The sequence below is a fragment of the Podospora bellae-mahoneyi genome, chromosome 3, assembly GCF_035222275.1.
Source record: "Podospora bellae-mahoneyi strain CBS 112042 chromosome 3, whole genome shotgun sequence".
Taxonomy (NCBI): Eukaryota; Fungi; Ascomycota; class Sordariomycetes; order Sordariales; family Podosporaceae; genus Podospora; species Podospora bellae-mahoneyi.
Window position 1 is genome coordinate 824,074 of NC_085882.1, and position 25,135 is coordinate 849,208.

A 25,135-nucleotide genomic window follows, 5' to 3' on the forward strand; every position below is an offset into this window, starting at 1 on the left:
TCCCACCACCCAAAAGCTAAAGCTTGTGCTCTAGAATCTATACTGAAACCACCCCTATCAAGAACATCTTTTTGGATGACCCAACCTCTCATTACAAACACCTCACCCCCGTCCCATAAACCTACTAGACGGATCCTCCCCCCCATCCCCCTGATGACCAGCCTGCACACTAAAAACACTATGACTCCTCCCATGGTGTCCCCCCACTTGCCCACCCTCCCCATTCAACCCAGCAGTACAAAGCCCCATATTCTCAATCCCCAACCCAACCTCCCCCACCCGTCTCAAAACCCCAAGTAACGCCCCCCTCAGCTCACTCCCCAACTCCTTCCCCAACAACTCCACAACCAAGGGGTAAAAGTTCTTGATATGCTCCCTGAAACTCTCCTCCGGGAACCCGGCAAACCCCTCCAGCACATCCACTACCACCGGCCTCCATGCCACAATGTTCCTGTGCTGAGACTCCTCATCCAGCGTGATATACCCCCGTATAATATCCTGGCAAAGCGGCACAAGCGCAGCCTCCACATCCCCCTTGCTGTCCTGTCGCTGAGGCGACTTGTCCCCAAACATCCTAAACAAAATCGCGACGTACGTTGCCGCGCTGCCGGATTCTTGCTTGAGCAGGTTGGGAGGCTGCTTCATGAACCCTTCCCTCCAGAGCCTCATCCGCAGCTCCTTATCCGCGTTGAAGCGCTTGGCGAAGAGGAAAGATTTCTTGAGGAGGGCCATCAGGCGCAAGAGTTCGGCGGAGGGAATCTGCGCGTAGACGGCGTCGTTGGAGAAGAGCTCGTTGACCGTTTCAATCATGAGGAGCTGGAGGACGCAGCGGGAGATGATACGGTTAAAAAACTTGCGCCGGGCGGCTGTGACGACTACCGGCTGTTGCTGGAGCGTGTTGGTGGGCTTGAATTCTTCCAGTTGTGGGGTGATTGGGGTGGCTGCCATGGCCGAGGGGTTGGCGGAGGCGGGTGAGGCGTCTGTTTCTGGGCTGCTTTCCACCACGATGGGTGGCACTTCGGTGTCGGAAACGTGGCCGTTGGACTCTGTGCCGTTGATTTTAAGAGACTTCTCGTCGACTGGGTGAGCCTCCGAGGTTGGGCTCAGGGCAGCACCAAAGTCCAGCCCGTTGGGAGGTGGCGACAACGAAGCGGTTGAATTGATGGTGGTGGCGGAAAAGAGCTGGTATGCTGTCGTCCTCTCAAACAGCTCGCAAAAGGCACCGACGATCTTGGACCAGTGCTCGGGAGTGAACTTGGTGACGTTCTGGAGAATGAGCTGCTGCAGACAGTTGCTGCCAATTCGAGCAATGGTGTCGTTCTCCTGACAAATGCAGAGAGCCAGGAGCTCCAAAAACCGGTCCAACATGTACTCGAGGGCGTCAAAGTAGTGAGTGAAGAGCGTGATCATGTTGCGAAGGGCTTGGATCATGGTTGTTGAGAGCCACACCGACAGCTCCTCGTGGTTGAGCGCATTGGTCATCTCTGGCCTCGAGCGGAGAACCATAAAAATGGGATAAAGCTGCTGTCTCCAAAGAATATCCCAAAACTCCGAGGGGAAGTCCCCACCATACCGCAGAAGCGATTCAAAAAAGTAGTTCAATGCATTGGACCGGACCTCGAGGTCTTCACCTGTCATCAAGACATCATGGAAAGCAAACAGGACCGGGAACCAGAACCCTTCCTCGACCGAGGTGCCTCTATGCTGTTCCATGACCAAAGCATCGGACTCGACCTTCTTAGTCCTGTGAGAGAGCGGGCATTCAGGCGCCCTGAGCATGGCCGGAATGATTGACTTGAGCGTCTCCATTGCCTGGAGACTCTTCTTCTGGAACTTCATGTTCTTGGAGAATTCCGTCAAGCATACAATAAGATCGGTGAAGGCGCCCTGAGAAATGATGACGCCAAACCTGGTCTTGTAGACCTGAATGACGTGCTCGTAGGCGAGGTTGACAATGTTCTCTGATGGGTCCCTTGCGGCTACGGTAAAGACTCCAAACATCGTCCTCCAGCCGGAGCGGATGTTCTCTCCACGAGCCTGGATCATTTGAACCAGGCAGTGAAGGATCATGTCCTTGACTCTGTTGTCGCTTGAGTTGGACATGACGTGCTCAAAGGGCTTGAGGAAGTCTTTTTGGAACTTGAAACCAGCAAGTTCCTCGATATCCATGAAACGCATCGAAAGCTGACGGAGAGCATCCAGGGCAAAAACGACAATCGTGTAGTTGGCGTGGCATCCTACTCGGTTGAAGTGTTCACCAAGAACGTCCCAAATGTGAGTCCACTCAAACCTGACACGCGTCATGTTGTAAGAACTAATCTCTACAATCTTTTGCAGACTGTAAGTGCGAGGAGACTCATTTGACCCAGACACTCTGATCTCATCCCAGCTGACTTCGGTCAAGGCGCGGGCAAAGTGAACGATGGCTTCTCTCGACAGGTTGGCGCTGTTTGTAAATATCCTGTCGACGCTCTTGATCACCTCATCAGATCGGCTTTCGAGTGCAATCTCGAGCGATACTCCTTGTGGGCCGGTGTGGGCTCGTGGCCTGTTTTTCTTGGAAGAGGATGTAGACTTTCGAGAGTCGGCCGTGTCTGGTCGTCCAGCTGGTTGTGGGACAAATCGTGCCTTGGAAACGTCTGGAACAGCACTTTCGTCCACGCCACCAGAGATGAGCTGCAGCCGATCAAGTTGGCTGATACAGAGCAGAACATCCTTCCAGGACTCCCTGAGCCGGTTTCCTTCTGTCTGGCCAAGCTCTAAGATGACCTTGAGAGCCTCAACGTTCTTGGCCTGCATCTCTTGTGGATTGTTGAGATTGGCGATATTCTTGAGCACCGAGATGAAGGCCTCCCGGGGAGTGGCCAGATCAAAGAAACAAGCGATCCTGGTGGCCAGCTTCATGCCTTCCAAGCACAGCTTGTTGACAGTAAGATTGTGTGTCCTTTGCATCAAGCCGGAAAGAGCAGAGAAGAAGGACATCCAAGTGACATCAAAGATTGGCCCAACATGCTTGAAAGACGTTGCTGGGATGAACTTTGTGCCAGCCTTGGAGGCATTCTTCCGCTGGCTGCGGTAGAGGTCCCTGAATAGCTGTTCTGAGCGCAGCGCAATCTCCTCCGACTGCTGGACGTACGCCTCGCGCTGCAGGTCTCTCCCAACATTCGAGAAGGCCTGGCCGAATCCAGCCGCAATACCGGTCGACTGCGCAGGAAGAGTACCTGCAAGGGCTGCGGCTTCTCGCTCACTCTTCAAAACGATCTCGTTGCTTTGGATGTCGTCGTAGATACCCAAGAGATACTCGTCCGGCAAATCAGCATTGTCGTTGATACCCCGATTGTTTTTGATAAAGTCAGCCTTGGTCATCCGCTTGACGACTTGGGAGCTGTGCAAATCGGTATTTAGCATGATGACCGAGTAAGCAAGCACGTAAGGAGTGTCGGCGTTGGCAAAAGCATTGGGGTTGCCGGTCATGTATCTGTTGGCAAACTTCAACATGAAGCGATCAATCTTCTGGGCTTCACCAGGCAGACGGAAAGACTGCAAAAACTCCCTCAGAGCCTCGACGAAGCGCTTCTTTCGGAAATCCATCAGGTCAACAAAGGCGTGCATGATGTCGATATTCTTTTGGTCGCCTTCTCCCAGGTATTCTCCGATTTGCGCCTTGTCCAACCTATCCTCGCGCAGCAAGAACTGGGCGATGTCTTCAGGCTTGTCGCTTGGAATGAAGCCATCCCTGAGCAGAAGCTTGATGCCATTTTTGGGCTTATAATTGAAGATCTTGATGGCGTTGCTCAACGCAGTCTTTCTTGCCTTTTCCTTCTCCAGCTGGTCTGGGTCGTCGTCAATCACCGGGGTCGATGGCGGGATTGGTGTGTCGATGCGGGGTACGTTCTCGCTCATGGAGGGATCAATCGATTCCCTGATCTCATCGCTGGACGCTCTTCTTTCTACCTCCCCACCGCCACCATTGAGCTCAGGTCGGCCAGGCTCTGACCAATGAAGCAGTGACCGCAACGTTTCAACCAACGAGTCAAGGGCCACTCGCTTGATCGCATATTCCTTGGGAACATCGCCATCCGTATCGTGTGGGTTTGTGATCATAGCGGCAGTAAGGGGAGGGGGTAAGACACTCTTGAGCTGCCACTCGCCAGCCCCGTTCTTAGCATGGCTGTCCTCATATTGCTGTTCTTGCATCGGCGTCATCGGTATCGTGGCTGTTGCGAACTTGGACAGGTCCTCCACTATCCTTTGGAAAATGTTGTCCACATTTCTGTCACAGTCATAGTTGAGATACATTTCCACCAAGGCCCGAGGATCATCACACAACCTCCTCAGGATGCCAACAAAGGCGAGCTTTTGAGAAAGAGGGGCGTTCTTCCGGGCCAGGAGAGCAAGATAAATTTCATTAAGGAATACCTCAATCTCTTTCTACAGCCGAATACCAGGTCAGAGTTGCACAGCAAAGGAGGTTGGTATGGGCAGGGTACTAACCTTGAAGGGAGCTCGGAGGTACTTCATCATGAGCCAGAAAATCTCACAGCACACATCAAACACCCTATCCACAGAGCTTGCGCCGTTGCGGGTGATGCTGAGACATAGGTAGTATTTAATGGCCTGTAAGAAGCTCGTGGGCTCGTTGCTCTTTGTGTTGGTGATGGTACAGAACGGAGAGGTAAAGACGCCGATGTTGTTATTCAGCAACGTGTGAACAATATGGAGAGAGATCAGTTTGGAGCGCATTCCTTGACCGCGCATGTCATAGAGCTGTTCTGGGGTCAGGACCTTGGTGGACAGGTTGCAGAAGGATCGGAAGATGAGGTAGGCATCCCTGATGTAGGCCTCGTCCTCGGCATCCAGCGCCTCGGGCGTGTCCTCGTGCGCCGCCTCTGCCAAACTCTGCTCCGAAACTGATCTTGTTGATTTCTTTGCCGGCTTGACCTGGGACACCATGGTAGGCCCGTCGCCCATGTGAGAGTCGTCGAAACTCTTGCGGTGTTCAAGATCCTTGAGCGTGAGCTTCCCGCCAGCCTCGCTCTTTTCGTCCAGCGGTGTGGCTCCCTCATCGTTATCGCCCTTCTCCGTCTGTGTATCCTGGTCGTCTGATCGATCAATGGTCAGGCTGCTGTGGCTGGGCTTTTGTCCCAGTTGCGCCCGTGCCTCTCTCATGTGTATCCGGGTCTTGACTCTCTCAAAGACAGTGCCAACCATCTGTGTGAGCGTCCCCTGGGCAATTTGCTGGTTGGAGGTAATCCTGGAGAGCAAGAAGATGTTGTAGACCTGTCGCACCGCCTTCAACAGCCCTGCGCCGTGCACAATGATCTTGTCGTTGAGCACCGCCGCAAGCAGAGACTTGACAATCTGCACCTGGATCTCGCCCGGGGTTCCCTCTCCCTGGAAGCAATCGCAGATTGTATCAATGGCACGCTCAATGAGCGGCGCCTGCTCAGAGCCATCTTGTGATGGGGCGCGGGCGGAGGGCGCTGTGAAGTAGGAATAGGAGATGAGCTTGCCAATGCAGTCGAGCGCGGTTGTCGTGAGAGGGACGGTGCCTGTTTTGGTGGCCAGTTGGAGGGGCGCAAAGACAACTTCGGGGTCCGGAAGGTCCTGGTCGTTCTCTTTGAGGGCGGCAAGTGCCTTTTCGGCAAGCTCGGTCAGTTGCTTGTTGCGGCCGGCATGTTGGGCGATTCTGTCCAAGGCGGACACCACAAATGCGAAAGAGCTCATGGCGCATTGGGCGTAGCTCTAGGAGACGATGCCCATTCGCAGAGGGCTGCTAGCGCATGGGAATCGGCCGAGGGAGGGTTCGAGGTTGTTTATCGACGAAGCCAGATACTTTTTTCGGGGTGAATAAGTGCGGATGCAGCCGTTGGTTTCAATGTCGTCTTTGTCAGGGGGGAGGGGGACGCGGCCCTCGGGATTTGGTGGGATTGAAGGCTTCAGGTTCGCTCAGCGAGATCTTCAGAGTTGGACAATGCAATTTGATTCTGGCGGAAGAAGAGTATGGATGGTAGCTTATTAAAGTTGGAAGTGCTGCCTGCGAGCGTTGCGTATGCTTTGCTGCTAGGTCCCAGGTACCGGTATGCTGTTACTCTCCGTCCCTTACTGTAGAGGTGGACTGTAGGCAAAAGATGACAGCAAACCATCGCGCAGCATGTGGAGCTGCCTCCCGTCCCCTGCGACACCAGCCCAAGGCTCAGGAAGCGGACGGCGCCGCACCGCCAGCTGGTGAGCAGCTTGCCCCGTGCACTTCTCTGTGGCCTTGTCGCGCCCAGGGCCTCCCAGCAGCCTTTTGCAGCAGATATCCACTGTTCACCTCATCGAACAAGGAGATTCCAGCGGCACCCCACCCGACTGTGAAGCTGGAGATGGAATCCCGACTCAACCGAGACTCACGGAGATAAAGTGTGGCTGATGATCGGGGTCAAGTGAGATTCAAGTCTCCGATATGATGAAATGGAAATGGGTGGATGTTGGGCTCTATATATGTCTGGAAACCCCCATTAAAAAGTAAACATGGTCAAGCTGTCTAATTCTGACCGAGAACTCCCCGAGGGTTGTTGAGCTGGTTAGGTTGCGGGAAAAAAAAAAGATGTCAAACAATGCTCTGAAGCTCGCGAATGCTGTGTCAATGCGTGGCGTTTATCGGACCCCCGTGGACCAAACAGGCCTAGTGCGATTGACTGCTGACTGACATGCGGGTCCGCCCAGACAGCCCGTCCCGTTTTGGTGAACGCGCGAGCTAAGCTTCCCAACGAAGTTGAGGAAATCCCACGTAAAAAACTGGCCCCAGCTTGTGCATCACCACCACCACCATCATCAACGTCCGATCCGGGTCCGGATTTCACCTCCCTTCTCCTCCATCTCCTCTCGCTCTGATCTGCCTTCCGCCCGGCATCAATTGACTCCCACCCCCCGCCGCGACGCCCCCTCCCCTCCGCGAGACGACGTCGACTTTTCTGCCCCTCTGTTAGGCGCATAGGGTCCCTACCTGGTTATCCCTCAGCTCGCTGCTGCCCCAACCTTTTTTTCCCGCCTTTTTCTTCCACAGCCACACGTTCAAGATGCTTGTTCCCGTCCTCAGAAGGCAAGCTGTTCAGCATGTCCGCCTTGCCCGCGTCGCCCTCCCTAGCCTGACAAGATGGTACGCTTCGTACCCCCCGCACACCGTTGTCAAGATGCCCGCCTTATCTCCTACCATGACGGCGGGAAATATCGGCGCCTGGAACAAGAAGCCTGGTGACAGCATCGCCCCCGGCGAGGTCCTCGTTGAGATCGAGACCGACAAGGCCCAGATGGACTTTGAGTTCCAGGAGGAGGGTGTTTTGGCCAAGGTCCTCAAGGACACGGGCGCGAAGGATGTCGCTGTTGGCAATGTAAGCTATATCTCGTCATTCCCCACCGTCCCGAATCCCGAATCCACTTGACACATGACGACTAACTCATGCTCCCCACCCACAGCCAATTGCCATCTTGGTTGACGAGGGAACCGACATCAATGCCTTTGAGAGCTTCTCGCTCGAGGATGCCGGTGGTGATGCTTCGGCCCCGGCTCCCAAGAAGGAGCAGAAGTCCGAGTCCGAGTCTTCCGCCCCTACCCCGGCGCCCACTCCGGCCCCCGAGCCCGAATCGACCGGACCCAGCGGCAGGCTCGAGCCTGCCCTCGATCGCGAGCCCAACATCTCTGCCGCCGCCAAGAGGCTTGCTATTGAGAATGGTATCTCGATCAAGGGCCTCAAGGGTACTGGCCCGGGTGGCAAGATCACCGAGGAGGATGTCAAGAAGGCCCAGTCCTCCCCTGCCGCCGCCGGTGCTGCGTCTGCTGCCTCTTACCAGGACACCCCTATCAGTGGCATGCGCAAGTCTATCGCTTCGCGTCTCCAGTCCTCTATTGTTGACAACCCCCACTACTTTGTCTCTTCCAGCCTCTCCGTCGGCAAGCTCCTCAAACTCCGCCAGGCTCTCAACAGCTCCGCCGAGGGCCGGTACAAGCTTTCCGTCAACGACTTCTTGATCAAGGCCATTGCCGTTGCCTCCAAGAAGGTCCCCGCCGTTAACAGCTCGTGGCGTGATGGCGTCATTCGCCAGTTCAACAACGTCGACGTTTCCGTCGCCGTCGCCACCCCCACCGGCCTGATCACCCCCATCGTCACCAACGTCGAGTCTAAGGGTCTGGAGACCATCTCGGCTTCCGTCAAGGAGCTTGCCAAGAAGGCTCGTGATAACAAGCTCAAGCCCGAGGAGTACCAGGGCGGCACCATCACCATCTCCAACATGGGCATGAACGCCGCTGTCGAACGTTTCACCGCCATCATCAACCCCCCTCAGGCTGCCATCCTTGCTGTTGGCAGCACCCAGAAGGTTGCCGTCCCAGTCGAGAATGAGGATGGCACCACGGGCGTCGAGTGGGAGGAGCGGATCGTCGTCACTGGCAGCTTCGACCACAAGGTCGTTGATGGTGCCGTCGGTGCCGAGTGGATGCGCGAGTTCAAGAAGGTCATTGAGAACCCTCTTGAGCTTCTTCTTTAACTCGGGTGAAACGGTCGGCGGCGGTAAAATGACATTCGGATGAAAAACAGAATCGGGCAGGCGCAGCTTATAGAAGAAGGATACGAAACATTGGGCGGGTCGGGGAGGGAAAAGGGGCACTCTGGAGCTGGCATCAGGAGCACGGTAGTGGGTGCATATTCGTCCACCGGTGGTCACGGTCAACTGGTTAGAGTCTCCCGGATACCTCCGGCCAACACGTGTATAATGAATACCGAAGGGCAATGCTTGCTTCGTCTCGGTGTCGGGAATACAGGTCTTTTTTTATCGTTTTATGTATATTGGTCTACCATAATTGCGTAGAGGTTGTTTAATCGAGCATGGAGTTTGGCCGCTGCTCGAAATATGTCATGAAGCAAAGCCCAGGACAGCACCAATCTCCCAACACACAAAATACCAGAGGAGGAAGCATATAAAAACACAGGAACGTGAGCACTGTTTGGAGCAATCTGCCAGCCCATACTGTTTCATAGCCCGTTGGCATGTTTCTTTGCTGTTTTTAGAGTACCAATGCATACATATCTGAACATTCTCCCCTCGCGCCGGTTTGCTCTATTGCTGTAGTTCACTTGAGGAGTTTCACCCATTGGTGTTGGTAGCGTTAACCCGTCTACTTGCAGACCATTTCAGGCAGAATGTGTGCATTTCCTGCCGTTCAGATATCTTCACCTTCAGATGGGCTTCATTTACACTGTCAGTTCACATGAAAGGAGATGCAGTTCAGCATTCCAAGCTGCAGTCACTCACCGCCAGATGAACCCAGTTTGGTTACCCGTGCCGTAATATATCACCACCATCACTGCTATCAAACGGTGCCGTCTCATCCAGATATAACCAACCAACCAACCTCATCATTCCGAACCGGACCATCATGGAGACGATGATTAACCCAAGTCCTTGACTAAAGACCACCAAGCAACCATCAACCATCTAGGCAAAAGCTTAATCTTTTCTTGGCGGCATTTTTCTTACAGTACCAGATCTACCAAGCTTACACTTACGCATACACTGACCAAGAAAAAAAAGACCCCCAACCCATAAGATCCGACCAGCGGATCCACCGGATCTCTCTCACATATACACTATGACATTGACCCGTATCCGACCGGCCACTTGCAAGGTACGTTTTGCATTTGGCTGGGGGTAACCGGCCGGGGCGGAGATAACATTTTTTTGGGGGGGGGCTGATGACAATAAGCAAATCGGGCGAGCCGACTGGTTGATGGGTGTGTGTGACATGGACAAAACTCCCGCGCGTCCCGGGGTGGGAGTGAGTGTGTTTATTTACTTATTTTCTTGCAGACGGGCTAAGATTTCCCCACTGGAGAGTCCGATGGTGCCGGTGGATGGGATTATGTGCCTTTTGGGGGGAGGGGGAGGGTGTATACGCGGGGGGGGGTTGGTTGGTTAGAATGTTTGTATCTACCTAGTCCTCATGCTAGGTAGTAGGTATGTCGGATGGGATTGTGTGAGAAGTACAGAGGATATTTTGGGGTTTGTAGTTGGTATGATGAAATGAATGAGTCTCTGGATGGTAAGTATACATTTCCGGCCGGTATGTGCAGAGTAACTTCGGATGTCCAGGATGTGACAGGTGGGGAACTGCTGCGCTGGATGGTTGCGATGCCGGAATTCCCTCACTTGCTGCCAGCAAATATCAACAAGGTCGTTTGAATATGAGATTGGATGGTATCGGTTGGGTTGTAATATCAGGTAGCTGGAATCTGAGTAGAAGAGCCAGGTGAGGATTATCAAGTGGTGCTGTGCCTGCTTTGTACAGCTATGTGCATCTCGATACAGACGATAGACCGTGGAGTTCCATGATGGGCATGGCGGCGTGTCGAGTGTGTGTGTGGCTGCCCTGCTGATGTGAGCAGGGCGGAAATCTCGTCGTTATGGTTCGGAGGCCGTTACCTACATGGGTCTTTCAGAGAGAAAAACGACAAACTCTCAGCCGTCGAGCCGATACTGGGCTTCGGCTCGGATCCCCTGTTCCCGTGCTACCCAACCGGTCGGCAACGGAGATAAATGGCCCCACTGGAAACTGGGGATTTGCAGGAATTTAAGGGACTCTTGGCAGTGGACGAGCCCCCCGTTTTACCGGTTTGAGGGGCACGATGGCGGGTGTTTCCGTGTGCTCGGGAAAGGGACAAGCTCGGTCTCCAATCACATGGAAGCAAAAGAAAGCGTCTTCTAGGGAAACGGACAGAACGTGCTCCCGCTGACAAGTTTAAAGTTTGTAAGCAGGTGGCCCAGGTCAGGCAGTCAGGGTGCAACTGGCCGGCCATGCAGGTACTTACATGCCTTACCTACCTACCTGGTACATTCCAACGGCAGGGCTGGGTGCTAGGTCCGGAGAAGCTGGGTAATATCGCACGCGCGGAGTATCCGTACCTTTGAAGGAAAGAGAGTAAAAGAATGGTGCCTTTCCCCCCTCCCAATACCCGGAATTTCGTGCCCGACGTTAGCCCATAACAGGCAAGTATCGGTGATTAGCTCCAGCCCCCCGCATTCTGTCCGAGATGCCGATCTGACGCAGTCCATCCTCGTGGGCGTGGGAGTGCAGCCAAGCCAGGCTCTTTGCGACGAAAAACCTCGGACCTGCCCACTGCCAGTCGCATGCCCGTGAGTTTTCCTACCTGTGCTTGACCCTGAGGCTCATTGGAGTTTCGAAGGCCGGGGCGAGCGTGTTGCTTGCTTGTCGAGGATCCTCTTGCTTCTGCCCAGTCCTGTCCTGTCCTGTCCTGTCTTGTCTTGTCTTGTCCTGTCCAGTCCACCTCGATCATTTTTACCGTTTTGTTTCTTTTGGCTTTGGTGTCATTCCCTCGGCAAACCGCCCGCTCGGTTCCCATTCTTCCTCAACCCCGACAAAGGGCACCAACGCCGACGACCGATACCAACTTGACATAGGTCCTGTCCTGCCTTGAGGTGCTCCTAACCGAACAACTTTCTGACATCTCACCTCCCACCTACCTTCCAGGTTACCTACGCGCATTTGTGCGGGCTCAACGCCGAGCAGTTAGTTGACAGGATGGATATGGACATGGACGTGGACACGGACAGAGACCGGGAAGCCGCAACGACGCCGCCTGGACCTGCGCCATCCACGCCCACCGGTGGTGCCCTCGCTGCTGGCGGTGGTGGTGGCGGCGGGCACGGGAAGCTCACCGAGCCCAGACGGCGCAACCGTCCGGCCCTCTCGTGCATCCAGTGCCGCACACGCAAGATTCGCTGCGATCGCAACGAGCCATGCGCCAGCTGCCTCAAGTCCAAAATAGTCAATTGCACGTATGAGGAGGCCCGGCGCCCAAAGCCCCGGCTCTGGAGGCTTTCCCCGGCACCAGCTGCGGCTCAGTCCGACAACTCCCCAACTGCCGAACAACGGCTGGCCGCCGACTCCGGTTACACTTACAAAGAAGTGTCACTAGCCCCTGCGCCTGTTCCTGGACCTGTCGCTACCAGTGCCGCCACCGCCAACACCACCACAGCCGTTGCCGCAGGTACCGCTACCACATCATCCAGTGCCTCTACCACCAGCACCAGCACCAGCACCAGCACCAGCACCAGCACCAGCACCAGCACGACCACAGCAACAATCGCTGCCCTCAGCCCTCCCTCCCACCCAATATCATACCGAGACCCAGGACCAAGGAGCAGCTCAGCAACAACCACCACCTCCACCACTACCATCCTAACAGCCCGGACGGCAGAGCCCGTGTCTGCCCCAACCCCGGCCATTCGGCACCTTGAACTGACCCCCAGCCACTCGGCATCAGGATTCGGAAACAGCACGGCTGCACTTGCCGAGAGGGTCCAACAACTTGAGCAACAACTCGCCGAGGCCCTCAGGAATCCAGATCGCCCTCACCACACTTCTCAAAATGCACACGTACCTCTGCATTGTCCGCAGGGTTCTGGTTCCAAGACCTGCTTAGCAAATGGGGATAAGTTTGTGAGTAGCTGTTCCGTTGTTTCTGTTCCTTAGGTTCCCCGGGGGTCCTGTCTTCACTCCAGGTTCGATGACGTGAACATTTGCTGGTTGGCTGACTGGTTGATCTAATGTTTTGCTGCAGTTCCCCCTGATCATCAATCTTGCCAAGAGGATTGAATCGGACAGAGACTCAGACATCTACTTTCTCTTAAAGAAGTGCAAAGATCTCTGTAGGGTGATTAAATCTCAAAAGGTCCCTCCTCATGTTGGCTTCCAGCTCGGCAGCGACGTTCCACATGAGAGCGTAGCCCGTCGGTTGGTGGAGGCGTATTTCCGAACCTTTGAAAGCGTCTACCGAATCCTGCACCAGCCAAGCTTCTGGCGAGAGTACAACCGCTTCTGGGAGAACCGCACGGCGGCAAGCCCGGCCTTCATTGCTCAGTTTCAGTTGTGTATGGCCATTGGCACGTGCTTCCAGGATGATGTGGCTGCTCTCCGACCGTCTGCTGCCCAGTGGATATACGAGGCCCAGGCCTGGCTCGCCTCGCCCTGTGAGAAGGCCAGGTTGAACATATCGGGCCTTCAGACCATGTGTCTGTTGCACATTGCCAGAGAGACATGCGGTGTCGAGTGTGACCTGACCTGGATCAGCGCCGGGCCTCTGTTGCGGACGGCAATGTACATGGGACTCCACCGTGACCCGGATAGCTTGCCTGCCATGTCGGTGTTTCGGGCAGAGATGAGGAGACGGCTGTGGGCGACCGTGTTAGAAATGACGCTGCAGTCGAGCTTGGACTCTGGTGGTCCGCCCCTGATATCGGTGTCTGATTATGATACTCGGCCGCCAAGTAATTACGACGACGACCAGCTGTGCGAGGGCGATAAACCTCCTCCAAACCCCAGATCTCCGGGGACCTTTACACAAACTTCAGTCCAGCTCGCTCTCCTACGGTCGTTTCCGACTAGACTGGCGATTGCGCAGTATGTTAACCACTTCAAAGCGCCAGCCACGTACGAGGAGACTCTGAAATGGAACACGGAACTCACCGCCGCCTGTCGAGCACTATCGGCCACACTCCAGCAGTCGTACGATCCTGCTGGCATCCTCCCGAGGCGTCTGTCTTTGTTTCAGCTTCGACTGGCCGAGCATATGGTGCATCGTTTCTTTCTGGCTCTGAATCACCCATGGCTGTGGTCGGCGCAGCATAATCCAGCCTACTACTTTGCACGCAAGATGTGTGTAGAGACATCGCTGAAACTGTATCGGGCCTTTGCTACCGGGTCACCGGCTGGGGACTCGGGGACCGCCCGGGAAACTGATGACTTTACGAGGTTGTCCACCTGCGGGTATGGGGCATTCCGGTCAGTCCCCACGCTCGCTGTTCTGACCATTTGTTTGGAGCTGTTGTGGCAGGTGCAGGAGGACCGATCATTCCGCCAGAGTATGAATCTCGACCATGTGCTTGAAAGGCCGGGTTCCGAGGCGGATTTGGGCACAACGGGTCCCCTTAGCATTGGGAGTGGCGCTGCCCCGCGCCAGGACCTGCTCGACGCTGTCAAGTACTCCATCGGGTGGACAGTGCGCCGTATCCGAATGGGAGAGACAAATATCAAGGGATATCTCATGTACTCTGCTCTCTGGAGTCAGGTCCAGGCTCTCCAGAATGGCGCTTCTGATGCTGAGGCGGAGGAGCAGGTGCTGGCTTCCATCGCAGATGAGCTGGGCCAGTGCTGGCACCTGCTGCAGGAGGCTGCTGGCGGAAAGCTACCTCTTTCCATGATCGGGGCTGCATTGAATGGTGGATACGGACCCGGGAGAAGCCCATTCGAAGACTCCAAGATGGATTACAGCTACGGGTGGGATAGCGAAGGCTCGGTAAGTGGTGAATGCAAGACTGTCAAGGGGACTGTTGCTAACGTGGAGTTTTTCAGCTCTGTGATCAAGGCTTCGACTCCATCTTCAACTTTCATAACGCCGACTTTTTTATAGGGACGTGATGAGACCGGCCAGATGGAAGCGCCTTTTTATCTGTCCATGCCATGCATCACGACGCCTCTGAAGAGCCACGAGGACGCCACCATGTGGTGATGGATCCATGCCAGCAGTCCTTTTCCACTAGAGCCCCGGTAAGGTTTCCAATCATCCAGCTTTGGCGTGTGCAATTACTGATACATTCCGTTAGAACACATTCGGTGGGCAGTCGACCAGCTGTAAAAGTGCCACTGAAGTCCGGTTCGGGCTTTTACCCCTCACGCCACGACAGAAAAGCTCGTGTCCACCTCCCCTAGCGGTGGATAGGATGGGAGGCGTCAACGACAGTCGTGGCGTCTTGAGGATGTCGATTTCCGGACAAGAGTCACTCTATATACGGGTAAATACGGGGTTCACTAGGTGGTGTCCACCACGATACCGCAACCTGCGATGCGTGTCGCCATCCCCCGACCTCTTCTCTGTCCAGGCACGGCCTTGTCGCTCATGAAACGTCCATGATCACGGCCATATTCGCGGTGGCCGCGACTGTGGCGGCTACCTCTGTCGCTGCCAGCAGTTTGTTGTCGACACCGACATCTTTCCCACTAACCACGGGCCCCGACGTTCAGGAACTCGCTGCATGGACCGCGAATCCGATTAGGACCGTCGTGACGGTCAACTCCAATCCAATCGATGTGCTGGCAGCGGCAGAGGAAGATGTCCCAAAGGTCCTGGAGAAGCTTCGGGAGCTGTGTGCTGGGCCCTATGCACACAAGTATCCTGAGATTTACGACTACCTCGGTGGTGAAGAGCTGTGGTGGCCAACCGCAGTGCCATCTACCAGCCCGAGCATACTGAGTTACATATCAACACCCCAAAGCTCCTCCATTGCAGCGAAGCCAACCTTGTCGGGGCCAACGACCACGTCCTCGCTGCCAACAACCACCTCTTCACCGCCAATCCCAACCTCCTCACTTGCATTGCCAACCAGCAGCCTCGATTCATCAACTGCAACGGTTAATTCCAGCACCTCGCCTGCAGATTCAGAACTCTCAGTCGTGGCGGCGACGAGGTTAATCGCACCTGTGGTACCAACTTCGGTCTCGGTTGCTGCCTCCACCATCACATCATCGCCCTCTACGCTAGAGCTTACTGTCACTCGGTCCATTTACAGATTCCACCTCACAGCACCTCCTGCAGAGATGGTGGAATGCCCTTACTCCTCATCAGCCGAGGGCGAGAACGGTGAGACCAAAGCGCTCTGCTCGGTCACCACTATCCACCACCTCCTCCCCATATCTACGCTCATCACCGTTACAGGACCTGTCCTGTCCTTTCCCCGCAACGGCGCGCCGGTGACCACGATGGAGAAGCCCACCCGAACGACAACCTTGTTGCGAACACGGATCAGATTCACCAGAATCAAGACCATTGACACTGAGCTACTGAACGATGACGAGGACGATGCACCACTACCACCGGCATCGGTTCAGTTTGTCTCATCTTGTTCACCTACCCTAGAAGTCGATACCGCTCCAACAACACCAACAGCCGGATTTGAACCCGAGCTGCCCACCGCTGTTCTCCCATCAGCAACGAACCGCCCAGGATGGGCCGGCTACAGGCCGTTTCCATCCATATCGTGGTTCCGCTCTGCGGATCCGCCGGGGGGCTGCACGCAGACAGAGACGATCTTTAGCAAGATGACAGGCTTTCAGACGGCGACCGTGTTTGCTGCGACGGCGAGGGCTACGAGGGTTGTTGCGTGTGAGTGTCCCAACATCAAGGTTGTGCTTGTGGGCGGGCCGGGGGTTGTGATTGAGGCGAGGACGACCGTTACGGTTGGTGAGGTGAGGACTGAGACGGGGTTGGAGTGTTATACGGGGGTTAACGGGGGGGGTCTGAGAGGTAGATAGATTAAAGGGGAGAGGGGGTGGGGTCCAAATGGGATGGGTTTGCACGAGATCTTTTAGTGGAAATGTCAATTCGAGATTAAGATGTTGTTGGGGAAGTGTCATGGTCTCTCATGCCTAGGGTTAGGGCTCTACCAGTCTGGTTGAACCAGTGTTCCTTTGAGCCGGGCAGGGTCGGTGCCATGGTCTTGGTCTTCTTCCTGTATCTAGCCAGCTCTTTTCCCTCTCTTATCTTCCTCACGCAACCTTGTTGTATCCACCTCAGTTCCTAGCAGGAAGATTGTGCTGATCAAATTTTATATGTCTGTGATGTGCGAGTGGAGTCTTGTAGATAACAGGGTTAGGTCACGGTTGAGACGACGGTGAAGGTGATGATGATACGGTGATAGTTGCAGTGGTGATGGATGGTAAGGCGGAGGAAAGGATCTGGGCTAGTGTAGTATAGGGACGTGTTACTGTGTGATGTAAGGGCTTGTTGGCGGGGGGTTGTCTAGTGACCCGAGAAGAGTAGAAACATGGTGTGAGTTGTAGAAACATGGTTTGAGATGTGGGTTAACCTTGTTTAACGCCATGGGTGAGGGTCTGACGGGGTGTATCCCGTAGTCTGACTGAAAGTTTACTCGTGATCATGTTCCATGGACTACCACTCAATGTGTAAGTGGTGTTCCCCCTTTTCGGGATCCTTTGATCCCGGTTTGTGGTGGTGGAGATCTACATGTAAGCCAGCAGCCCGCACCGGAAAGACGGGCTGTCGAATGCATGCCACGGCGATGTGCAATGCGGTGCAATGCAGAAAGAACAGGGGGAAGCAGGCGGCATGGCATATTCCGCGTGCCGCGGCCGCCATGCAATTGAAGCGTGCTTGATTTTCTGGGAAAACGTCACTCACTGCCATGGAACTGTATATCCAGTGGGGTGGTGGGAGCAACGTTGGTCAAGGCCCGTTGACTAGAGAGGAAGGTGATGGCAGGACTTCAGTTTCATGTAGGTCTGGTCAGAAGGAGAAATCGGATGGCGGTTGAACCAGGAAGGTTGTGGATAGTTTTGACCGGCGACCGGACTTGGGGGTTTGCTGGATATGGAGAATGTTCGGTGGTTGATAGGTCACTTCCTGGCTCAAGTAGTGGTAATGGAAGTGCCTACCTGGGTACCTATTCAAAGTGTATCTCCGGTCTGACTAAAGGCCTGGATTTTCCCTAGATACTCCGTCTGTTCGGCTCTCTCTGAGAATGGCGGAATGTTCAAGTTGAATATTTGCTAGTAGTGGACACCCCAGAAGAAGAAGCAGAATCCTTGCCCGTCTATTTTTGGCTTCTTGCTGGGGTGCTGTCCCCGCAATCGACTCCCGTCTTGGCAGACAGTGCAACCTCGTCCACCTCGGGAGGTTTTCCGCTCCTTTTCTACCCTCCTTCGTCGCTTCTCGTCCGAACAAGACTTGCATCTTTTGGACACCGAAGAACGGCGATGGTGTCAATATGGTCGGTACTCCAGTCCTGAGTCATGTCTGGGCAGCGGATGGTGCCGGGCTGCTCTTACCTGACAGAGAGTATCCATGGAGCAGTTCGCGCTCCGCCCTTCTCCGCTTCCAAACCCCGAGACCCTGACAGGCTCTATTTTCGATGCCAAATATCTGGCCTCTCATATCTCTCATATTTGCTGCTTTTCAGCCAATTGTCCCAGTGCGACGTCGAGCTCAGAAAAGAACAGTCAGTTCTATTCCCGTTCTCTGGGTGCTGGTGGCAATATGAGCCATGATTATGGGCGTGGGCAACCAGCTAAGTGCCACTATCTCGTTTATTAACCGTGGGTAGAATGGGGCACCCGGACGGAATTCGTACATTTTCTCATTTACCCGCCCAATGACCGGACAGAACACCAATTCAGTGTTAGTCTGGCTCTTGGTTTGCCCAGCCTTGCTTACTTTGCTTCCATAGCCCTTTTCTCTTCATGTGGCCACCCGCTGGGGGAAGCCAAGGAGAGGTGCTCTCCGCTATCCGGGAACAACGGGCCAGCGCAACCCTCTCTCTGAGGTACCGAATCCTAATGGGTGCTAGGCCTGCCCACCATCTTCACGGCGAGGATACACCGAGCGAAAAAGAAAAAGAAAAAAAGATAGCATGGCGGGCAATATAGCGGACTCGTGGTCTCGGCTCCGAGTACAACCCCCCTGCTTTTGTTTCCAAAAATTGACGGCGTGTCGTTCTTGCTCATCTACTCATATTGCCTTCTTCAGGCCACTTTTCTTTGGAGCCCACCCTCGGCCAGACGCGGATAGTACTTTTCTCATCCCTTTTCAGCTGGGAGCTTCCAACTTGACCGTGACCGTGAGTGAGGTGGGCTCTTTCCCATTCCTCCGCGCCCGTGATGCCACTGCCCGGGGTTCTTCATCAGAAAAACCCAAGCCCCACAAGCCGATGGGGAGAAGGAACGACGTCACGTCGCGGCGCAATATTGCGGTCAAACTGAGATGCACTGCATAGGCGATTGCAACACTCCCGGGGACCGGTTTTTGCAAAAGGTCCAGACTTCCACGCTGACATCCGCCGCCTCCCTGCCCTGCCATTTCGTTCCTGGACTACACTAACTTAACAGTCTGCTGACCCGGGAGCACATGTCCGCGCCACGTTTGGGCCGGTCCATCAGAGTCATATAAAGCTCTGGGCAACCTTATTGACTTCTCGATCCCCGTGGCCTGGACCGGAAGCGGCTCATTTGCATATTCGGCTTCGGGGACAAGTCAACATCACAGCTGCCGTGACGGAACCATGGCCGCCTTTCCCAGACTTCTTCTTGGTCTTCTGTCGTTTGTCCTTTTCGCATTTGTTCTTGGTTCTCCTATTTCCTCCCCAGACTCACCGAGAGACGGACAAGTCGAAGCCCGCGAAGCAGGTGCTCTTGCTGGCGACAACGAGCTGGTCCTGGCTCCTCTGCCTACCTGGACAACACCACCCGTCAGACCGACCAGGCCCGTACTGACGCCCATACCCTTGGAGTCGACACCGGCGCCAGTACCAACAAGACGAGCCATCGATATCGAACCGCCCATCAAAGCCAACCCGCAGAAGGGATGCACAACCACCTCGTATGAGTCCTGGGTCTATCCTTGCTCCTGGTCTGGGACGCAGACGATCTATCCAACCACCACGACTCTCTATAAGGAAGTGAATTGCAATGGTTGCGAGAATATCATCATCTGGAAGGACTATTCCTCGTGCCCAAACATGGTGATCAACAAGACCGAGAGGGTCAACACGGCCAGCACGTACTGGAGCACCATCTGCAAGCCAACCGCCCTTTTTGCGAAGCGAACGGCCGTCGATGATATCCCCGCTGTTCAGACTCCAAACATCCACAACATTGGCGGTAGTCAGGACCAGGTCCCTATTCCGGCTGCTGCTCAGATCACGCCCTTCCCCAAGCCGGTGGTAGAGCTTCGAGGCCCGAGTGATGGACATGGGGAGGGTGGACATTTCCAGCCTGACGTTTGCCAAACGACCTTGGTTCTTCAGCCTCCGCAGTCAGCAGGGAAGACCTCGACCAAGTACTCCAGGTATACCACCACAACGTTATCGGTGAACTGTAGTGGGTGTACCAGCTTGGTGGTTTCGACGGCGCTGGCGGGGTACGGTCCACCAGGAGTGTTTACAACCACGACGACACTGCCCGTCGGGGCGGTGACGGCTTATGCTTGTCGAACATGACGATGACAACATGGGGAAGTTGGTTGCAAAAAAAAAAGAAAAGAAACAAAAGGGTCTTTCGGGAAAGGGTTTTCTTTTTGTCAACTACACATCATCGCGGGCAACAGCTGGAATAACGGGATATGTTCAAGATACCCACCCCATGCGAGGTTTGGTTTTTTCTGGGCGGTCGTTTGCATCTTGAGGGAGACGGTAGCTCCGAGAAACAGAGGATTTAGGGCTGGACTTGTTTCGTTTGGTTTGGTGGATTCGTGCAGGTAGCTATGCGAAGAAATCAAGATCAACCCAGATCAACCCAGAGTGCCAAGAAAGGGTGTGTTTTTAGCCGTGTCGTTTGGTGACATCTCAGATTCTGTGCTTTCTTCTGCAGCATTTGTGGGCGTGTGTGTGGTGGAGTCAGACCACAGACCCTTTTCACTAGCCGGGGAAGAGCAACAATTGAGTCTGTTTGCCTTGCTTTGCCTAGTCAGAACGAGCTAGTTGACTTTCTCAACCAAACACAGATTCCTGCTATCGAACGTGAACATCTCGCAAGAACGACACGTTGTCGGGCTTTTCCTGCAAGGAGCACCCTATCAGCGGCGCCAGATTCCCATCTCCGCTTTCCAAGTTGGAGGTTTGGAGGATTGTTAGTGCGCTACTACCCGCAGGTGAGTACAATCCCCAAAATGCATCCTGAGCGTCTGCGAGATACCCGAACTGATGTACCCAGTCTCTCAACAGGCCAGCTAACTGCTGACTTTACCAGGAAAACCCCCCTCTGCATTCATCAAGCAGACCACTTCAGGTACATCGTATATTAGAGGCTTTAAGTCTTGGTGGTGTGGAGGCCCAAGTCCCGTGCTAACAATAATTGGAGACATCATCTCCACCTTCTTGGGGGGGGTCCCTTCCAAACTTAATTTAGGCCCACTTGGTGTCTGTCCGACACACAACTTTATCTTGACCTTACCTCGTCTTTTTCCCCTTGGACACACGCCTGGAGATAAGATACGCCCTACTCCATGCGATGAGTAGACAAGGAGCTCACGAATGGGGCGACAGGCCTCCGCCTACTGGACCGAAGGCCCGACCCCCAAACAAGAAGCGGCGTGCCGAAGCCCACGCTACTACTGACAGCTCGGAACCCTGGGTGAGACCCGAATCTCAGTCGTACAGGCCAGCGCGCTCTCCGTCGCCGAAGCGGCACAAGCCTGAGCCTCCCTCCGGCAATGGGATCGCCATCAAGGGCTCGGCTGGTAATCGCCACTATTCGTCCGCCACGGAGGAGGAGGATGATAGAGGCCCTCCAGCCCAGCTGGGAGATTACCAAGTGCGTCGTCAGTCGTCGGCTGGAGTGGAGGAGAGGGCCGCTGGTGGTGGAAGGGACGTGGCCGATGTCGATTTCCGGGGTGACATGCCGTTCCCGGACTACTTTCCAGAGGCCACGCCTTGGGTCATGGATCGTGTCAGGCACGAGTTCCGCAAGCTTTGGGAGTTCCTCGAGCTGCCCAACCTGCGACCTGTGACGGCGACGTGGCATCCTCTTGTGACGGCTACCTTGAGCGAGCTAGGGCGTGTGGAGAGCTTTTGCGACTTTATCAATGCCAGGAGGCGGGAGCTCCACGGCCAGACGATGGACTTTAAGAGGCAGCTGAACAAGTTTGAGAGGGACTACAAGGCGCAATCGGAGGAGATGGAAGGGTTCAAGAAGGAGACGGACAAGTTCAGGAGACAGGTCACCAAGCTGGAGAACGAGGCGGAGGTCTACAGGAAGCAGATTGCCAAGCTGGAAAGTGACAACAGCCAGCAGGCGGCCGAGGTGGATGGTCAGAAAAAGAAGATCAGTAAGCTGGACCAGCGCCTCAGCAGACAGATCACGGAAACGGAGATCTGCAAGAAGAAAGCGGACAAGCTTGAGGAGGACTGCGCCAAGCAAGCTGCCGACATCGAGGCCTCCTACAAGAAGGAAATCGTCAAGTTGGAGGAGGATAAGAGTAGACTGGCTGCCGAGGTTGAGGGCTACAAGAAGCAGATCGGCGAGGGAGAAACGGACAAGAAGAGTCCTGGTGTGGGATCCGAAGGTGGTTCAGCTTGGGTCTGCAAGCCGGAACTAGGAAGGATTCCGGTCGTGACACAGGAAGACTACCCGCCGAGGGCGCCAAGGGGTCCCAAACACTGGGCCAAGAAGAATGATGACCGAACGTCAAGAAGCCCTGCCAAGGACAGTACCGGGGAGATCGAGGACTACAAAACGCAGATTGGGAAGCTGGAAGAGACCTGCAAGCAGCAGGTCGCTCAAATCAAAGGCTGTAGAATGGAACTTGAGAGGTGGCGGCAGGACTCTCACAACTGGAGTGCAGAGAAGGAACGGTACAAGGTGGACATGGGACATCTTCAGCAAGAGTTTGGGAGGCTTGAAAAGGAATTCGACAGTGTTGTCGCTCACAAGAACAGGCGGGGTGATACTATTCGCCATCTCGAGGCAAAGCTTGCCCGAATGGCTGCCAAAAAGGACCCTCGTGCGGAACTCTTCCAGGTGCGGGAAGAGAACGAGAAGCTTTCGAATGATTACGATGCCTTGAAGGCCAGCTACGACAACCAACTTGTCATGTTTCAGAACCTGGAGCGTGATGCAGCAGAGCAAAAGAAGAAGTTCACCACCATTCGAGTTGAACACCAGCGCAGCATCGACAAGATCAAAGCCGAGAAACAAGATCTGGAACGCCAGATAGTGGAGATTCAGAAGGCTCACAACGGCAAGAACCAGCGGTCTCCGGCTGATCGCGAACTCGCAGCTCCTGATATCGACCAGTTGATGGGTGGAATGGAGCCCAAGATGCAACCTGCAGATGAACCGAAGCGATCAACGGAGCAGTTGCCAAAATCTGCCCAACAGCATATCAAACAATTGCTCGGCAAAATCATGTCGACCGGCTCAGCTGTTGATTCCTCGACGATACCAGTCGTTCGACAAGTCTCTGTACCCAGTTCAGGAGGAGACACCATCTCTACGCCAAAGCCGGCAGGTATCAGCCAGCCTCAAGAAGGCCAGGCTCAGGGTGGCATTCGGATTAGCGCAGATCACGAGAGCCAACAGCTCCTTCGCTACCAAGCCATGGTTCGCGAGAAAGACGAGAGAATCAAGCAACTGACAGCTGAGTACATCGAATTGCAGAAGCTATTTGGGGAGAAGATTGCCCAGATCGAGAAAGACCTCCAAACGAACAAAGCGAGGCTTCAACAACAGGCCCAAGGTCATGATGACAAGCCGGGTAGTGACACCGTCAATGCGATCCTCAAGAGTCGGGTCGACAAACTGCTTGTCAAGGACAAGGATAAGGAGACTGCTCTCAAGCAGCTTCGGGACGCCAATTTCAAGTTGGAGTACCTGGTGGAAGAAAAGGATGACAAGTATAAGCAGCTTTATGCCGTCAACGTTACCCTGCAAAGCATGGTCCAAGAAAAAACAAGCATCGTCGAGAGGTTGGAAGAGGAGAGAAATCAGCTTCAGGGAGACGTCCAGGCAAGAGACGTCCAGATACGAGCATTGGAAGGAAAGATCTCCGAGACAGAAGCCCAGCTCTGCGAAGAGGCGGACAAGTCGACGAAACTTCGCCAGATTATTGCTCACAAAGAGGCCGAGATCAGCACTTTGAGAGTGACCAGCTCATTGCCGGACACGCCAGTGTCGGCAGTTTCCACCGCAAGCTTCCAGATTCAAATGCCTCAGGCTGCGAGCTCTGATGATGGCCTTCGTGGGGACAACGGCACTGGCTTGGGCCTTTCAGCACAACAGGAGCCCCCAGTTTTCATTAAGCGAGAACGCCCGGATCCCGGATGTGAACTCATGGAGACGACGGAACAGGACCAGGATCTGCGCAAGGGGATAGTTTCGCTTGTCTCGGAGCTGTTCAACATTACTCCGAGCCAGAAGTGGACTACTGATACTATTGTCAAGTTTGTTCGCTGTCTGGGTTGTGACCAGGACGGCAATACTGCCCTGAACAACGCCAGAGCAGAGATGACTTCGATCAGCGATGCTTGGACGCTCAAGGATGTCTGGGGGCGGGATTGTGCAGAACAGACTGAGCAGCAGTCATACCTGAAGGATACCCTGACAGGAAGATTCACCCACCTGTGTCTGTTGTTGTCTTCAGTCCGGGAAGGCCAGGAGGACATGAGCACATGCCAAGTGATTGGTGAGCTTGCCCGCGGTTTAGTATCAGCTGATCACTCTCAGTTCCCCCTCGCAGGGATGGCATTCCTTGAGTGTGTCGCTAGCAACCAGGCCAAACCACAGCGTGTGAGGGCTACTGAAGGGCTGATGGCAATTCTGATCTGCGAACTCTGCCGTCACCTCCAACAGATGCTCCAAGCACCCAAAAATTACTGGGGAATCAAGGAGATCCTCGGGACGACCGAAGATGAAGCGGCAGAGACATCGACCATCTGGAAACTGGCCACGATTCTGGCGGAGGACGACACTCGGTCGGACCCTCTCGAGACGCGCAAACGACTGGCTCAGACGTGCGGCGACAAGTTCTCATTCTTCTACCAAGCGGATGAAGACAACAAGGAACGCGAAATTGGGCTGCTCTCGTGCGGCACCGGCATGGAGGACGACGCTAACAGCCAGATCTTCTTGATGCTGGACTTTGGAAAACGGTGGATTCGAATGGTGGATTGTAGCCTGGCCTACTTCACTTCCAACCGAGCCGCGCCGCGGATGTTGGACCTCGTGATTGCCAGGGAGGACGGTGAGAAAAAGGAGGAAGTGGAGCTCTTCAAGATTGAGGCAGCTCCCAAGGATGTCGCTGCCTTTTGGTTGAGGAATATCTGCTATGGAGGGTGATCTATCCTCCTATATCTCTACCAGCATGATTCGATGGCGTTTTGGTTGGTATTTTGGCGGTTTTTTAGCTAATCGATCAGGTATATCATTGACATATGTGCTCTGGAGAACAGTCTAGATGGATTGGAAGATCTTTTGCGGGGGGGCGCTGGATGGCTTTGGGTGGTCATTCGACTTTAAGGGGAGCGATCTTGGAGGAGGATGTTGAGCCGTCTTTTGGGGGCCCTTGAGGGATCT

At 54.6% G+C, this 25,135-nt stretch overlaps 7 protein-coding genes across 7 annotated transcripts; 6 read left to right on the forward strand and 1 right to left on the reverse strand.

Moving 5' to 3' along the window:
• Positions 1-102: 102 nt before the first annotated feature.
• Positions 103-7,351, reverse strand: SEC7 (guanine nucleotide exchange protein for ADP-robosylation factor; the record flags this gene model as incomplete). Its single annotated transcript, XM_062877372.1, has 2 exons — positions 4,495-7,351; positions 103-4,431 (listed from the first exon to the last, which is right to left on the reverse strand). The coding sequence occupies exons 1-2, from the start codon at positions 5,725-5,727 to the stop codon at positions 103-105; spliced, it is 5,562 nt and encodes a 1,853-aa protein (XP_062733144.1). The 5' UTR covers positions 5,728-7,351.
• Positions 6,655-9,089, forward strand: LAT1 (pyruvate dehydrogenase complex dihydrolipoamide acetyltransferase component (E2)). Its single transcript, XM_062877371.1, has 2 exons — positions 6,655-7,376; positions 7,462-9,089. The coding sequence occupies exons 1-2, from the start codon at positions 7,065-7,067 to the stop codon at positions 8,527-8,529; spliced, it is 1,380 nt and encodes a 459-aa protein (XP_062733145.1). The 5' UTR covers positions 6,655-7,064; the 3' UTR covers positions 8,530-9,089.
• Positions 9,090-10,872: 1,783 nt separating this feature from the next.
• Positions 10,873-14,476, forward strand: QC761_302300 (uncharacterized protein; the record flags this gene model as incomplete). The annotated part of the gene is made up of 3 exons (XM_062877370.1): positions 10,873-12,499; positions 12,621-14,354; positions 14,411-14,476. The coding sequence occupies exons 1-3, from the start codon at positions 11,579-11,581 to the stop codon at positions 14,474-14,476; spliced, it is 2,721 nt and encodes a 906-aa protein (XP_062733146.1). The 5' UTR covers positions 10,873-11,578.
• Positions 14,477-14,518: 42 nt separating this feature from the next.
• Positions 14,519-16,366, forward strand: QC761_302290 (uncharacterized protein; the record flags this gene model as incomplete). Its single annotated transcript, XM_062877369.1, has 3 exons — positions 14,519-14,605; positions 14,743-14,870; positions 14,938-16,366. 3 exons carry the CDS (start codon positions 14,519-14,521, stop codon positions 16,364-16,366), a joined length of 1,644 nt encoding a protein of 547 aa, XP_062733147.1.
• Positions 16,367-17,815: 1,449 nt separating this feature from the next.
• QC761_0049910 (uncharacterized protein) lies at positions 17,816-18,843 on the forward strand (the record flags this gene model as incomplete). Its single annotated transcript, XM_062872465.1, has 3 exons — positions 17,816-17,841; positions 17,925-18,248; positions 18,597-18,843. The coding sequence occupies exons 2-3, from the start codon at positions 18,223-18,225 to the stop codon at positions 18,841-18,843; spliced, it is 273 nt and encodes a 90-aa protein (XP_062733148.1). The 5' UTR covers positions 17,816-17,841; positions 17,925-18,222.
• A 285-nt stretch (positions 18,844-19,128) lies between these two features.
• Positions 19,129-20,064, forward strand: QC761_302280 (uncharacterized protein; the record flags this gene model as incomplete). The annotated part of the gene is made up of 1 exon (XM_062877368.1): positions 19,129-20,064. One exon carries the CDS (start codon positions 19,129-19,131, stop codon positions 20,062-20,064), a length of 936 nt encoding a protein of 311 aa, XP_062733149.1.
• Positions 20,065-21,073: 1,009 nt separating this feature from the next.
• QC761_302270 (uncharacterized protein) lies at positions 21,074-24,898 on the forward strand (the record flags this gene model as incomplete). Its single annotated transcript, XM_062877367.1, has 1 exon — positions 21,074-24,898. One exon carries the CDS (start codon positions 21,074-21,076, stop codon positions 24,896-24,898), a length of 3,825 nt encoding a protein of 1,274 aa, XP_062733150.1.
• Between the last annotated feature and the right edge of the window lie 237 nt (positions 24,899-25,135).

Excerpts from the sequence above, each read along its gene's own strand:
- LAT1 (XM_062877371.1), top strand. The coding sequence starts at position 7,065 with ATGCTTGTTCCCGTCCTCAGAAGGCAAGCTGTTCAGCATGTCCGCCTT. Across the intron at positions 7,377-7,461 it reads AGGATGTCGCTGTTGGCAAT|CCAATTGCCATCTTGGTTGA; the intron begins GTAAGCTATATC and ends CCCCACCCACAG.